At 61.8% G+C, this 15,401-nt stretch overlaps 1 protein-coding gene across 4 annotated transcripts in view; it reads right to left on the bottom strand.

The window, feature by feature from the left end:
- The window catches only part of NFIX (nuclear factor I X), a 98,216-nt gene extending 83,308 nt beyond the window's left edge, over nucleotides 1-14,908 (bottom strand). For 2 of the 4 annotated variants that reach the window (XM_022558805.3, XM_089905379.1), the window contains exon 1: nucleotides 14,679-14,908. In XM_022558805.3, coding sequence (XP_022414513.1) covers nucleotides 14,679-14,705 — 27 coding nt within the window. In that variant the 5' untranslated portion in view covers nucleotides 14,706-14,908. The remainder of the gene's footprint in view (nucleotides 1-14,678) is intronic. The other 2 variants (XM_022558810.3, XM_030762324.2) reach the window with 1 other exon arrangement.
- Between the last annotated feature and the right edge of the window lie 493 nt (nucleotides 14,909-15,401).

Below are 15,401 nucleotides of genomic sequence, written 5' to 3'. Positions count from 1 at the left end.
GGCCCTCAAACGCCCTCGGGTCCCGGCCGTCCGCACCTTGGACGGCTATGCTGTCCCCTTCTACCCTGTGGTGCGCGTTGCAAGTGACAACGACAGTCAGCACCCAAGTTCTGCGCGTGGAAAACACCCAGCCCTCCCCTTGCCTGAGCCCACGGGAGGCCTCGCCACGACCCTCACCCACCTATGTTGCCCCCCAAGCCAAGCGTGAGCCAATTGCAGCGGGTCGGGGAAATGTCACGCACGAAAAGAATACCCGGGAGGTGACAATGGCGGGAGCCTGGCGAGGGGCATACGCTGGGGCTAGCACACGGGCACCGGGCACCCGCTGCACGGCTCTGCCGGAATTTCCACAAACACACGCGGACTGGGGGGCTTCAGGGCGACGTGGGGGACGGTCTGGATCCTCCCCTCGGGGCGCTCTGGAGAAGGCACGGAAGTTGCTCTTTCTTCGGCGGGCGGGGGCATCCGGAGCGCTTTGGTTGGGCAGTGGGGCCGTCTAGGGAGTCTTGGGACGCCCTCCCCCCACCTCCGTTCAGCGAGGCGCTTCTATTTTAAGACATCTCCCATCCCTCCAAAACCCACCCACACTCGCTCCTGAGGTCCACGGTGCTCACAGGGAACCCGCCTCCAAGCCCCGGGCGCACCTGAGGGAAAGTCCAGGAGGGCTGGTAGCGCGCGGCCTGAGCTGCCAAGCTGGGCTCAGGGGGGCAAATGGAAGTTTCGCCCGAGAAGGGGGGGGGCATTAAATGGCCTCTTTGTGGAGAGGAATTGCAGGCCGTCACTCAGGATTAATTTAAGCAGCAACAGCAAACACACCAAAAAGCAATGTCTCGCCACCAGCACCCACCCCCGCGATTGTGTTTCGGGGAGGGCTTGGGGATTCGGTGATGTAGCTCGGCCTTTCGTGGGAAGGGGGTCCCTAGTCTTTAAGAACGAGGGGCGTCCACAGTGGGAAGGGGGGAGGCTGCTCCTGCCTCGCCCCACGTCCCTGCTTGGAGAAATGGGGTTTTTTGCAGGTTTGGGAAGAAGCCGAATAGGGATGGTAAAACCCAAGTATAAACGTGGAGCGGGAATGGGGGGAGGTTCTTACATATAAGAAATATATATAAAGGTACACATTTCCAATATAAATATAGCACATGCAGGGGCGCCACTGGGCAACAGTTCTGGGGCGTCTCACCTGCACCCCAGGGACATTTGGGGAGGCGGGTGTTCTAAGAGAGATGGGGGCGGTGGGAATTAGGCCTCCGATTCCCAGTCCCCTCCCCCAAAACCTGAATGCGGTTTTGCAGCCAGGTGCCCTGGGCGGCCTGTCAGGTGTGCAGCTCACGTGAAATACACGCGTGTGCAGACTGGGGAGGTGTGTGCCCGCGTGGGCCTGGAGCCACGTGCGTGGGCACCGGCAGTTCCTGCAGGCTCACCTAAGCCCGGGACCCCCGTGGGGACGCAGGGCAGTACCAGCGCTCAGAACCTCGGTGAGGATGCAAGCAAGAGCGCATGGGTGTGTGTGTTGTGTGTGGTGTGTGTGTGTGTGTGTGTGTGTGTATGTGTGCGCGCGCGCCCGCGCGCGCCGCGACCCCATCTGAGGTTGGGAAAGGGTATTATTTATGGGGGGGGTGTGCTCCCAGCAGTCCCATTGGGGCGTGAAGCCAGTGTATGCGTATAAGCTGGCGGTGCCTGGGATCCCGGTCGGGGGCGCCTGGCTAGGGCACTCTGGCGACCGGGGTCTGAGCCCCTGTGCAGGAGCGTGCTTACGTGCAGTGCGTGCGCGCGGCCGAGTGTCCGCTGGGGCTTTGGACCTGGGATTGCGCCCGCCCGGGTGCCCCGTCGGGGCCGATGCGCCGGGGTGTGCGCATGTGCTTGCCCTAAGGGTAGCCACGTGCGCCGGGGCCGCCGTCGCCGCCAAGCCGAGCCAGGATTTGGCCCCTGAGCGGGCCAGGGGGCAGGGCTCGCCCGCCGCCCGGCGGGTCTCAGCGGGATGTCGTTGGAGCGGTGTTGGTTTTGGCCGTGGCAGCGCTAATGGGGGAAGCCCCGGGGAGCGGGGCGGGGGTGGGGTGGGGGTGGTGGAACAAAGAAGGGGAAAGCGAGCTGCAGAGGAGGAGGAAGCGCCCTGGAATGCGGAGGGCCCTGGGGAGTAGGGGTACAGGGCAGCCCGAGTCTCCCGGGCATGGCTTGGGCCGAGGGACTTGCCTGGCAGCCTACGGCTTGCCACTCCCACCCCACTGTGGATGGAGACAGAGGTTTTGAAGACCCAGGACTTCTCTGCCTTCCAGAACCCTGGCCCCAGCCAAAGGCTCCTACATATGGAATCCAGCAGAACCGCAGGCTGCAGCCACCGCGGTCCAAAAGGAGCAAAGTAACATTTGGGCTGGAGGGCATGGCTCACATTTCCTCAGGTGAAGGCAGACAGTGTGAGCCCTCTTACGCAAGGGGCCAGGAGGCCCCTTCCCCTGTTTCTTGGCTGGGCTGCTTAGAACCTCAGTTTTTCCCATCTGGGGAATGGGAAGGGAACTCCCATGGGGGGGGCAGAAAGGGGAGTCTCAGATGGATAGGAGTGGGTTGAAAAGCAGTGAGATCTGTTTAAATGTCGCTTGCCCCTGGGGGCCTGGCTGAGTAATTCCTGCCACCCCACTTCTAGCCTCATGACCTTGGCACGTGACCTTCCGGCCTGTTTCCTCATCTGTAAAACAGGTTACTCATACCTGCCTCATGCTGAGAGGGTTACAGGAGGTCACGTGCACCCGCCCACCCACTGCCCAGGCATAATTGCTCGGGAGTTGGTAGCTGTTATTTTTATTGTGAGGAGTCTATGGCTGTGACAAGCTGTGACGCTTGGTGTGATCGCGTGAGGCTGGCTGTGTGTGTGACTGTGCCGCTGTGTGTGTGTGCGTGTGTGTGACAGGTTGTGTGTGAGACTGTGCGTGGACGACAGATTGTGCCGGTGTGCGGCGGTGCCTGTGACAGGCTGTCACTGCGCGACAGACTGCGGGTGGCGGGGTGTTGCGGGTACCGACTGTGAGTGGAGATGAAGCGGTGTGTGGGGCTGGGACCAGGGGACCCCCATAAACCTATCTCAGTGAGGGTCTGGCTGACAGTGAGATGGGGAGGCTCTCAGGGCCTGGGGGCGGGTCAGTCCAGTGTCCTGTCCAGCCTTGGGCTTTCTATTGTCCAGCGGGATCCCATCTGCTTACAAACCTCAGGAGGGGATGGTTCAGAGGGACCCTGTGATGGATCTTCCCCCTCCCACACTGTGTCAGCTCAGATGTCCACCCCCCATCTTCTTGCCTGAGTTTGGGGAACTCCAGGAGGCTCATCAGGGACCTCAGGGCATGGAGGACCCCAGGCCTGTCTGGCTTCAGTGAGGGACACACACCCCAAGCCTGTTTCCCACGATTTCCCTGAGCTCCAGGCCTGGGCAGGGCTGGTGGAGACCCAGAGAAGGAGGGATTTAGGGAAAGATCAAGAAAAGCCAGGAGAGAAATGGAGGGAGCGGGGAGAAAAACAGAGACCTCCCTGGGAACTGGCAAACCTAGAGTTGCTTGAGGTCGGGGTCTCCAGTCAGGGTGGACACCCATCAGGTTTGCAAAAATGCCAGATGACGCCTATGAGCACTGCTTGTACCCCACGCCTCATGCTCAGACCCCGCTATTAGGGACTCACTCCTCCCTTCAATGATTCCAACCCAGGCACTCTTCTCATCAGTGTGGGATTCTGCTTCTCACACCCTCTGGGCCCAGCGCCTCCTTCTACAGTTGGAGAAACTGAGGCTGAGAAAGGGGAGGGGACCCATCTGAGCACCCACTCATGCCCACGAGACCTGAGAATGCAGGACTCCAGGCTTCGTGGCCATGCACTTTCCCAGTGAGGAAAAACCTCACCAGCTGGAAAAACCCCAGGGCCTGTGGGCTGGGGGCAGCACACTCCAAACCCTTCCCTCCCCCCTGGGTGTGTCAGTATGTGTGTGTTGTGTGTGTTATCAGTGAGCGCTATGGTCCTTGCCTGTCATGTGTCTGGTGTCGCAAGCTACAGCATGATGTGTGTGTCCCTCTGCCGGTGCGGGCCTCTGTGTGTCTATGTGTCCGTTCAGGGCCAGCCCCTGCCAGAGAGAGGGGAGAAGCGTCGAAGCACCCCCCCACCCCCACCCCCACCCCCCGAAAGTGTGTCTTTGATACTTGCAGCCTCGGCAGCGAAAAACAAGTTTCCACAGGGCCGCCTTGGGCTGAGGCCAGGCCGTCCTCAAATAACATTTGAAGTTACTTAGCAAACTTTGTTTAGTGCCGAGAGAGGCGGGCAGCGAGCTGGGGTTGGGGGGGGGCAGTAAACCGGTTCCTCCGAAGTCCCTTGTCCCTCTGGGGGCACGAGTGCCCCAAGTGGGGCTTGATTCCCCCACCCCTGGCTCTGGACGGGGGGAACAGAAAACTTGAAATCCTGGGGACGGGGGTGACCTGGGGGAGGAAGGGTTGGAGCACCCTACAAATGAAGCCTTGCTTTTCCCAGTCCAGACCCCCGGCTTGCACAGAAATGCCCACCTGGTCTCCCAGTGGCCCAGAGGCTGACACGAAGCCCCGGGGCCGGTCAGAAATGGGAGAGTCTGCACTTCTCCGCCACCCCCTTCCTGCAGCCCAGCTCTGCCAACCTCGAGGCTGGTTGCACGAGCTGGCTCGAAGCATGTTTCCCCCTCCAGACACACACTCACACAAGCACCCAGAAAGCCCCCCTCATGCCCATATGCTCGGCCCCCCAAACTCTCTCTTCCAGGGTCCCAGCCCCAGGCAGCAGAGGCCAGAGAGCCAGCAATGGCGGGTTTGGAAGTGAGGTTGGCGCCTATGGGAGGGGGAGGGGGAGGAGATGCCAAAAATGGTGAGCCATTACAGGGAAGCAGGCGAGAGAGCGAGGAAGCGAGCAGGGAAGATGGAAGCCAGGCGGGCATCCTCGCCGAGCTCCAGGATGCAAAGGGGCAGCGGGAAAAGCAGCCCGGGCCCTTCCAAGGAGTAGGCATGGGGGACAAGTCCCAGGTGGCACGGGGCGGGCAGGGGGCCGGGAGGTGCCCAGCGTTCCCCCACCCCCACTCCAAGCTTCAAGATGGAGACTGGCAGCAGCAGCCGCTCGGCTCTGCCCAGGCATGGGGTGGGGGTGGGGGGCAGGCAGGGTGCCAAACCAAATGCCACCAGGCTGGGCACGATGGTTGCCAGCCAGCAGTGCCTACCCCACTAGCCCCAGCCCAGAGCCCTCACACCTGGAGTTCTGGGGGTGGAGGGAGATGGGGACCTAGTTGGGAATCGGGGGTCCGGCAGACAAAGCCAGGTCCCCAAGACCCTACAAAGATGGCACGGCCTGGCACTGCCAGGGTGACAGGCTGGGGTAAAAATAAACTGGACCCGCCCCAAGGGAGCTAAATTGAGGGGCCCAGGTGGAAGTGCCACTCCGGGCCACCAGCTGCCCCAGCCCCACCCCCCAGCTCAGAGCGGCACAGTTGAGAGTGCCCGGTGCCCATTGACGCCCAGTTTCTGTAGAGAAGAGGCGCCGGCCATCTTGTCCCCAGGTCTTAGGCGGGCAGCATACGGCATATCCACAAGTACGGCTCATGGATGACCTCAGACAGCAGCAACAACAGGCTGTGCGCTCCGGGCAGACGGTGGGGGCAACCATGCTAAGTCACGTACCCCTGACCTCTGCACCGCCCCCTTGCAGAGGGCAAAGGGCCTGGGAGGCCGCACTTGAGCTGTGGTAGAGCAACAGAGTTGAAAGTCAACACCGAGCCGAGGCCTCCCAGACCACCTCTGCTAAAACCACAGCTGCCCAGCACTTCCGAGGACCCTACTGTTCTCTTTTCCCCATAACACCCATCGCTGTCTCAAGTGCTGGACCCTCCCTTGTTTATCGGGTTCACGGTCTACCCTCTCACCGGGGCTGGCACCTCCACTGATTTTGCTCCTCGCCGAGCCCCCAGGGCCTAGAACAGGGCCTGGCACCCAGGAGGTGCTTAACAAATATTTGTGGAAGGAATGCACAGGTCCCTGGCTGCACCCCCAGCACGAGGGCTTCGGCTAGGTGCCCAGCAATGTGTGGGAGAGGGTGTTGGGCCCTGCCAGGAAGGTGAGGGCAAGCCTGGCCAGTGGGTGTGCAGAGGGGATGAGATAACCATCCACTCTCATTCTGAGCCCTGGACAGAAAAAGATCTGAAGGTCAGAGCAGTAAGGACGGTTCAAGGGCCAACAGCAGGGACATACTTCAAATGGGGGTATGGAGGCCTAGAGGCCCACTCCGAAATTTGGTAAAGGCCAGAGAATAAGCTGCATTTTTGTCCCATCAGTAGGATTTAGGATGGTGGCAATCAGAGAAGAGGCTCAGGCTCCACCACTTTCTAGCCCTTGGCCTTGTCCCAGGGTGCTGCTTCTCTGAGTCTCAGTTTTTCATCTATAAAATCAAGCACTTACTTCACATCAGGCACTGTTTTAAAGGACTCTGGATAAGCCAACTCCTTTCTGATCCTTACCACAACCCTGTGAGAGGAAACTGAGGCCCAGAGAAGTCGAGCAACTTGCCCAGGTCACACAGCTAGTGAGTAGCAGAGCCAGGATTCAAACCCAGGAAGTTGGCTCAGAGGCCCCATTCCCCTAATAATGTCCAAATGTCCCAAATGCCAACAGTGCCAAAGTGGAGAAACCCTGCCCTAATATACTGTCAGACACACACATGGGCACATGCTAACCCTTGCCACACCCGCCTCATGTGGAAGGATTCAGGGAGACAAGCTAGGAAGGCACTTAGCACAGGTCGAGACACAGCGAGCACACAGCACACTTTAGCCATTGCTGTGAATTTTAGGACAAACGCTCATTCACTTATTATCCCACAAAACGCTTTCTTCCTGTATGATTCCACCAGTCGTATTTCTCCAGAGCCAGAAATGAGGAGTCAACGGCCAGAGGATTAATGAGACAACCACACGGAGGACAAGAGTCTCAGAGGTCAGCCTCGCCTCCATCCTGGACGGTCTCGATGGCTGCCAGAAGCAAGACTGTGAGACGGGGGCCCCTAGCCGCTAGGCCCAGAGGGCCCGGGTCTCCTGGGCATGGGTGGGCATGTGGCCTCCCAGGAGTATCCCCCAGGCCTCTACAAACCAGCACAGGGACTCAGAGCTCCCAGTTCCCTCAGGAGAGGCTGGGGTGGTTGGATCTGCAGCTCAAAGACAGCCAGCAGGGCCAGCAAGTAGAGGGGAGGTACAAGGAGGGCAGGTCTAGCCTCTCAGGTGCCATTTCCAAGCAGGGCCAGGTGTGGCCCAGGTGTGAATGGGTGTGTGGGTGTGACCCTCGTCCCTGTGTGCTGGAGCAACATGGGATTGTGTACATGCCACACCATCTGCACCTGGGCTTGTGTGTGTGTGTGAGAGGTGGGGGGCCCTGCATTTGTGACAAAACATGGGTCCTAGTAAGCAAGACACTGAGATACTGTGTCAGCTGGACTCTTGTCCGTGTGTGTGTGTGCGTGCGCACGCAGTGGGTGTCAGGGGTTAGCTGGGCCCATGTGTGTAACTGTTGACATTGGGGGCTGGATCATTATGTGTGGTTGGGGCCATCCTGTGCACTGTGGGGTATTGGGCAGCATCCCTGGCTTCCACCCACTAGGTGCCAGTGGCAAACCCCCCTCCAAGTGTGACAACCAAATGCTTCCAGACATCGCCAGGTGTGTGTGTATCACCATGTGTCTGACAATGTCACCGTGTGCATGTGCCGTGTGCTTCTCACCACGTGTCTGTGGGGCCGTGAGCTCCTGTGTGTTGGGCGGTGGCAGTGCCTGTGTCTGTGCTGTGTGTCTCACGGTGTGTTACCGTGTGACCATGTGTGCCCCAGGGTCTGCACCCACATGTGTGTCCCTGCGTGTGTAGCACGAGCCTCTGTGTTCAGTGTGGCGGGCATCCCTAGGTGTCTGGGCGCGAAGGCGAGCCTCTGTGTGGGAACGCCTGTGTCTGTGTGCTCCTGTCTGTGTGCTGTGCCAGGGTGTGCCGTGCCTGTGTGACAGCGTGATTCTTTGTGCCTGTGTGTGCCAATGAGAGTGTGCGACTTTGTGTGAGATGGACCCGGAATAAACCCCCGAGATGATTCTACTGAAGCCGACATTTGGACGGACCCTCCTGGATGATTCGGCCCCCACCCCCAGCTCCTGGCTGCCCCGGACTGAAAGCCGCTTCCTGGGGCCGAGGGGGTGGGGTGCACCTCTGAGCTGCCCCTTACTCCAGCTAGGCTCCTGAAGATTCAGGTGGGCACAGACCCCACCCCCCACCCCCCGCCCTTGCCCCATCTGTGCCAGGAAGGCTGGCCCCGAGCTTTCAACCAAGGGGGCAGGGTCCTCGGCGGCGGTGGTGGCATTGCCCCCTACCCACTGCTGGACACCAACCCCAGCTTCCCTCAGGGTGGGGCCCAGTGGGGGGAGAGCTCCCCAGTGCAACCCCGGCTTCCGATTGGCTATGGAGCGCCGCAGTGCCCGCCACCCGCCTCCCCCTCCCCGCTGGCGCAGCCACATCGGTAGTGATGGCAAACGCAGCTTGGCGTTCTGGGCACAGCTGCGCCTCACAGAGGCCTGCCAGCCCCACCAGAAGCCAGACACCCCAGCTCCGTGCCCCCGACCCCTCCCCACCCGGCCGCCCGCCCAGCCGGGCAGCATGGTCACCCCGGCCACCGCTCTCTCGGGCTGCCAGGCCCAGTCCACCCAGCCCCCTCGCCCACCAGGCCTGTGCCCCCTTGGCCAAGCCCGCTTGGGGGCCCAGGCCCCTGCACGCGGCCACTCCCGCCCTCAGAGGGGCTCCTCCAGAGGGGGGGGAGGCAGCAAGGAAGGGGGGCGGGGAAGGGGGGAGCTAGCCCTTCTTTTAGTGAACGCGCCCAGAGCTGGAGCCAAAAATCGAGGAGGAGAGATATTCAGACGGAGCCAAGATGCGTTTGGCAGGAGGAGAGAGAGAGAGGGAGCGAGGGAGCGGGAGGGGGGGAGAGAGAGGGAGGAAGGAGAGGGGGGCGGGGGAGCAGGCAGGGGGCCTCAGTTTCCAAATCCGCGCTCTCAGGGCCTCGGAGGGACAGCGGGCGGCATGGAGGTGTGGGACCTGGGGCAGGCTTGGCCGCTGGGGACGGTAGGGGGCGGTGGGCTCTGGCCCACAGAGACAGCCGGACACCCCAGCTGGCCAGGCCAGGACGGACACAGGCAGAAGCCAAGATCAATGTGCGCCGGGCAGACAGAGGGAGGCCTGTGGGCGGCCCAAACACACACCCGCACCTCGCCACACAACGGGCTTCTGTCCATGCCGGGCCAGGGGCACGGGTGGGGCCCACAGCAGGGCCACCATGGCCGCCCGACCTCATGGGAAGCCTCGAAGAAGCCAGCCTGCTCCCAGACACTAGCTTGGCCGCCATGGTGGGCACTTCACAGGGTGCCAAGAGGCCAAGGGAGGCCAGGGAGAGGGGCCCATGTGGTGAAACACACATTGATGGTCACAGGGACAAGCCCGGGACGCACAATGCCATGGGGGCGATACCTATAGGCGCACTCATTGACACAGGTATGTCAACACAACAGGCCGCCATGCACGGTAAGGCACACGGATACAACGCTTGTCACGACGATCAGACACCCAGAGGATTCGACGATTTGCTTAGTGACATACCACAGCGGCACCGTGACACAAAGACCACATCAGGTATCCCGACACACATGGTGACACACACCACCAACCCCACTGTCACCCGAATACGCAGAGACGGAGCTTGGAATGGCCCTCAGAGACACCAGGCCGCATCCAGTGACATACCGTCCGGAGACACAGGGACATTTGGAAAAGGGACCCACACACACGCACAGCCACACTGCCGTCCTCGGGAAAATGGTGGCTCTAAGGCTCACCATGCCGACGAACACACATGCGAATCGGGGAGTCTCCCCTGGCCCCTTCGCCTCCACATCCAGGGTTTTGGGGGTAGGAAAGTGCAGACACCCCCTCCTTTTTCCCACCTCAGCTAGGAGGGACAGGAGCCCCATCCTCAGCACCGCGTTGGAGGGAAGCACGGTTGTCCGGGCCTCCTCACCCTCTGTCGGTCCAGCTGGAGGAAAGTGTGAGACCCCACACTTGCACTTCAAGAGCAGAGGACAGGAGCCAAGCAGACCAAAAAGGCCAGGCTCCCAGCGGGTTGGAAGTGGAAGTAGGCGGTCAGTGCGGGGGGGATTTCACTGTCAGCCACAGCTGCATGCCCACCCCCTGCACATACCTGAAACGCCCACTTGACCCTGCCAAGTGACCACGTAGGGTCCCACACATGCATCCTGTCCCCATGGTGGTCCCAGGTGACAATGCCCTGACGCAGATGCAGAAATGATTCTGGAGCCATGCAGACATCCCTAAGGTCACCACTGGGACCCACCCAGGTCTCTAGGCTCTTTGCCCCACTCACATTTGGGCACTCATGTGCACAGACACTCCTGCACGTTCTGGCACAAGGCCTCAGAGCCCAGCCCCAAAGCGGGCCTGGTCGAGGTCAGGAAAAGGGCCAGGGCAGCCAGAGCCCCCAAGAATGGCATCTGGTCCCCACGGGGCAGCCCAGGCCTTGGCATTCTCCCTGCCCCCTCCCCTACCCCTACCATCACCTCTCCCCGCCTTGCACCCCTGCCGTCCCCTACTTGGCCTACAGGACCCCACCTAAAGGAAAACCGCTGGGCCATGAGCTGGCCTCTTCCCTTCCGAACTCTTCTCTTGCTTCCTCCTCCAGACAGTCCATCTGGATTTCTATGGTTGGGAGGTGCCTGACCCTGGCTTCCATCCCTCTGAAGCAGCCTACCCCCCGGGGCTGGCCTAATGATGATAACCAAAATGACACGTCATTCCTTTTCTTGAGCACGTGCTATGTGTGCCAGGCATGACACTGAACCTAATCACAGCATGAGAGGTAGGTACTATTATTGCCCATTTTGTTTTTTAATTTTTATTTATTTATTTTTTTATTGCCCATGTTACAGACCAAGAAAGTCCTGTGTTTCAGGTCACAGGATTTAAGATGCAGAGCTGGAGCTCAAACCCTGTGCTGTCTTATTTGCAAAGCCTAACACTCAACCTCTGCTCCCACAGCTCCACCTGGGAGCCCTTGAGGCCACACAAGACATTCTTGGCTCGCCAGGACCCGTGGCTCCAGCCCCCAGAGAGAGGGGAGCCTCTTGCCCCCATGTTAACTCAGCAGAGCCCTCGGCTCTGAGCTCAGTCTGTCCAAGCTCAACCTAACCCCAGGCATGGCCTACTCTGTCCCAGCTCGTGGCCACACACACCTCCCACCCCAGCAGCGGACATGAAGCATGCAGGGCCAGAGCCAGAGAGAAAATGTGCCATAAAAAGGAGGCCCCTGCTGGTGCCGGGACAGGGAGCAACAGCTTCACAGGGACAGAGGGGAGAGAGACCCAGGGAGAGAGCTGGGGGGGCATCAGGGAGGCCCCAGTCCATTCCCCTCCCCTGAAGGAGTGTGTATGTGGCTGCGTGGAAACAAGGGTACGTGAACGTTCCACTGCTCCCGTGGGGCCATGTGGCGGGTAATGTCGGTGAACATGCATGTCTGTATACACACCCAGGTAAGCCAACAGCCTTGTGTCCTGTGTAAAGGTATGTGCCCTTGGGTCTGTGTAAGTGTGGGGGTGAACACACACTTGAGTCAGCCTGTATTTGAATGTGTCTGGATGGTATCGCTGTGTCTCCATGCGTTTATGTCGATATACATATCCCATCTCAAGGGGTTTGTGTGTATGTGCCAGTGGGGAGAGAACACAGGTCCACCGTTTCCTGTGTCCGTAAGTTCGTCTGTCCATGGCCGAACTTGCTGTGTCTGGACATCAGCATAAACATGTCGTTCATGTCCTCATCTTGGCGGCAGCGGTGGTGTATGTGTGTGTCCACATCCTGTGTGCCGCTGTTTGTTAGGGGTGCAGGGCCATCCATCCACCCCTTTCCCCTCCACCGAGGACTCAGGCCCATGGCTGCAGTGGGCTCAAGCAGCTCCAGCAAGCACCCCGCCCAGCCGCCCTGGATTTCGATGCTTTTTCCAGAAGGAGATTTCCCCCCACACCCGCCCTTCCCCCTCGCCCACAGTGCCTTTCCCCACCAGGGCCCCGCTGCTCCAAGCTCGTTCCTGCTCAATCATTTATTGACTTTAAAATCGAAGCCAATTCTGGTTTGAAAAAAAGAAGAGAGAGAGAAAGAGAGACACACACCACACACACACACACACACACACACACACACAGAGGCCAGAGAAGAGACAGAGTCCGAGACTCAGGGGGAGGGGGGGAGCAGAGATGGGGCCAGAACCAGAATCAGAGAGAGACAGGGAAAGACAGGGACAGTCAAAGATATAGGACAGAGAGACGGATGGAAAAGGGGCAGACAGAGATAGAGGAAAAGACAGAAACTGGCAGAGCAAACTATGGAAGCAGAAAGATTTATAAAAACAGACTAGCTCCCAGAAATGTGGCCGTCAGGAGGGGAAGGCTGGACCCTGCTGACCAGCCAACAGCAGCCTCCTGCCCAGAGCTGAGGGGCTCAATCTAGCGAGTCCGTGCCCCCTTCTCTCCCCCGACGCCCTGTCATACTCAGGCCTGTGACACAGAGCTGAGCCCTTGCTCCCTTCGAAGGTGTCAGAGAGCCAAGCGCTGGCCATCACCCTGAGTCTGGGGGCTGCCCCAGCCCCTCCCTAGTCTTGTCACCAGTGGATCAGCTGGTATTTTCTTTCCCAAGGTCTGTGACATCTGAAGAACCAAGTTCTCACCCAGGCTGAGGAAGAGGGTAGGCCAGGGAGCCGAGGTGGCGGCTGGTGGGCCAGGGGCCGCTCAAGCATGAGGTCTTGGTCCCACTAGGCCCCGAATACCAGCCACATCAGCCAGCCAAATGTGGCACCAAAGGCAGCCACAGCTCAGACCCAGCTAGGTGGGTAGGGTCGTCATGCGGGGGCCCAAGATGGGTGGCCGGCCAGTCAGAGGCACAGATATGGGGGTCCCCCACACCGCCATAGTGGCCAGAGTGCCTGCTCACACCTGCATGCACACCGTGATACATACGTGCGCATGTGTACCTCATCAACACATACTCACATCCTATACAGGAAGACCCTCACCCTGGGCCATACACGTGTCCATACACACAGGGCTGCCCACGGCTGATCCACAGGACCACAAGCAGACCCCCGAGATTGACTCACACACACACACTTGCATCTGTGGATACGAGAGTGTGGTGTGGGCATTCTGTTTGTTACGCGGGGGGCTGACACACACCCCTGACATACCCTCTAGCCCCTCGCCATTACTACACCCACATAGCAGCCATATTCACGTGGACTCCCACTCCCAGCCTGGGCACACTTGGCACACAGCTGGCAAGGCTCAGACTGGCAGAGGGGACAATTAGGACCCAGGCCTTGCCTAGAGACTCCCCCCACAAACGCAGGCCCTGCTGGCAGGCAGGGCTAGGAAGCCCCCAGGTGTCGCCTCTGCGGAGTCTGGGATGCCAGCTATAGCGTGGCCCAGCAGACAGCGCTACCAGGGCTGCTGTGGGGCTCTGGGCAGCTTCTGTGCCCTCTCAGAGCCAGGAGCCACCACCGGAGAGGGTGGGGTGGCAAGGCAGGCATCCCCTGGGCCTTTGCCGCCTGCCGAGCGCGGTGCAGGGAACTTCGCTGGAGGCGGGACGCGCTTTCGCAGCGCGCCAAGGTCGCATAGCGCCCGCGGCTGACCCGGCGGCGTGGCCCCAGCACCGTCGGCAGTGTCCGCGGCTCCCGCCAGCCCCTCCCGCCTCCGGGTAGCGGGATGGGATTCCCCAGACCCGCCTGGTTCACCGAGCGGCAGCCGGGGTGGCTGGGGCCGGAAAGTTTGCGCCGAGGAAAGTTTTTTTTTTTTTGGGGGGGGGGGTCGCCGCGGCTGCGGCGTCCAGGGTCGGCGAAGAGGCGCGGCCAGGGCTGGCAGCCCGCCCGCCCCTCCCTCCCCTCCCCTGCCCCACAGAAATTTGGGAGCCCCGCCATTTTCTTAGCCCCGCTCCCATGTGAGGCCTGAACAAAGACTTTGGGGAGACGCCCGGGCTGCTCGGCCCGCCCGGGGCACCCCGGCGGCACGCAGGGGCCACCACCACGCACGCCGGCCGCTGCCACCCTCGGGAACCGCTGCGCCCGCCCCAGGGAGCGCCGCCAGACACAGTCCCCGCACTGCGCCCTCGGGACCACCCCCTGCCACTCTGTCATCCCGCAAACACTGCCAGCGGCCACGCTGTCCGGGTGCACGCCACAGTCGCCCACAGGTCGGCGGGAGTCCCGCTGCCCACTGCACCCCAGTCGAGCGCGCGCGCGCGCACACACACATACATACACACATACACACACACACACACACACACACACACGCACTCCCGCTCCGCGCTACAGGGGCAGCGCCACGCACGCAGCCGGCAGCCCCCGGAACCCCCAACAGGAGTCTGCCTCCTGGCCAGGGTCGCACGCGCACGGGGGCGCCCGCACGCGTGGCCGGACTCCCCACCGTACGGCTTGCACCCCTCGGCCGCCCGCGGACTCACTCCCCCCAGCCGCCGCGCGCCCCCTCCGCCCTCCCGCCCGCGCCGCCGGCCGGCCTCCTGCGCCCGCTCCCCTCCCGGGTCGCGCGGGGGCGGCGGCCGGTACCTGGGTGAGGCAGTACGGGGAGTACATAGCTGGGCGCCCGGGCGGGAGCGCGGCGGCCGGCCGCGGCGAGGGGAGGCCCGGCAGGCGGCGGCCGCGCTCGGGCTCCGGCTCTGGCTCGGTTCCTCCGGCCTCCGCCGCGCTGCGCCCGCCCGGCCCGCGGCCCCGCGCTCGGCCCGGCGCCGCTCCGCGCTCGCCGCTCGCAGGCTCGGCCCCGCCGGATCCGGGGCCGCCGCCGCCGCCGCGCTCGCCGCTGCCTCTCGCGTCCGCCGCCGCAGCCGCCGCCGCGCGTCTACTCCATGCCGCCGCCGCTCGGCCGGTCACCCTCGCCCGCCGCCGCCGCCGCCGCCGCCGCCGCCGCGCTGTGAAAGTGAAAGTTTAGACAAAGTTTGGAAGCGGCGCACTCCGGGGAGAGGGAGCGGGCGGGCGGCGCGGGCGGGAGGAGGGGCGCGGGGAGGGGCGGGCAGGGCGGGGGAGCGACGGCCGGCGCGCACACACACACGCACGCACACACACACATATGCACGCACACATGCACACACACACACACACAGACACGCGCGCGCGGGGGCGCACGCCAACACGGCCACCCCGACACGTGCTGGCCCGCGTTCCAAAGCAGACACACGCTGACACGCAGTGAGGTTCGGAGCCCTCCATACATGTCACGTACAGAACGCATTGCCACACGTTCCACATTCCAACAAAGCACTCGCAGTCACCTAC

This window comes from Delphinapterus leucas, unplaced genomic scaffold, assembly GCF_059928025.1.
Source record: "Delphinapterus leucas isolate spDelLeu-1000000601 "Yukka" unplaced genomic scaffold, BTC_Dleu_Yukka2 spDelLeu_asBTCV2_sq25, whole genome shotgun sequence".
Taxonomy (NCBI): domain Eukaryota; kingdom Metazoa; phylum Chordata; class Mammalia; order Artiodactyla; family Monodontidae; genus Delphinapterus; species Delphinapterus leucas.
This window is presented reverse-complemented; position numbering and strand designations above follow the sequence as displayed.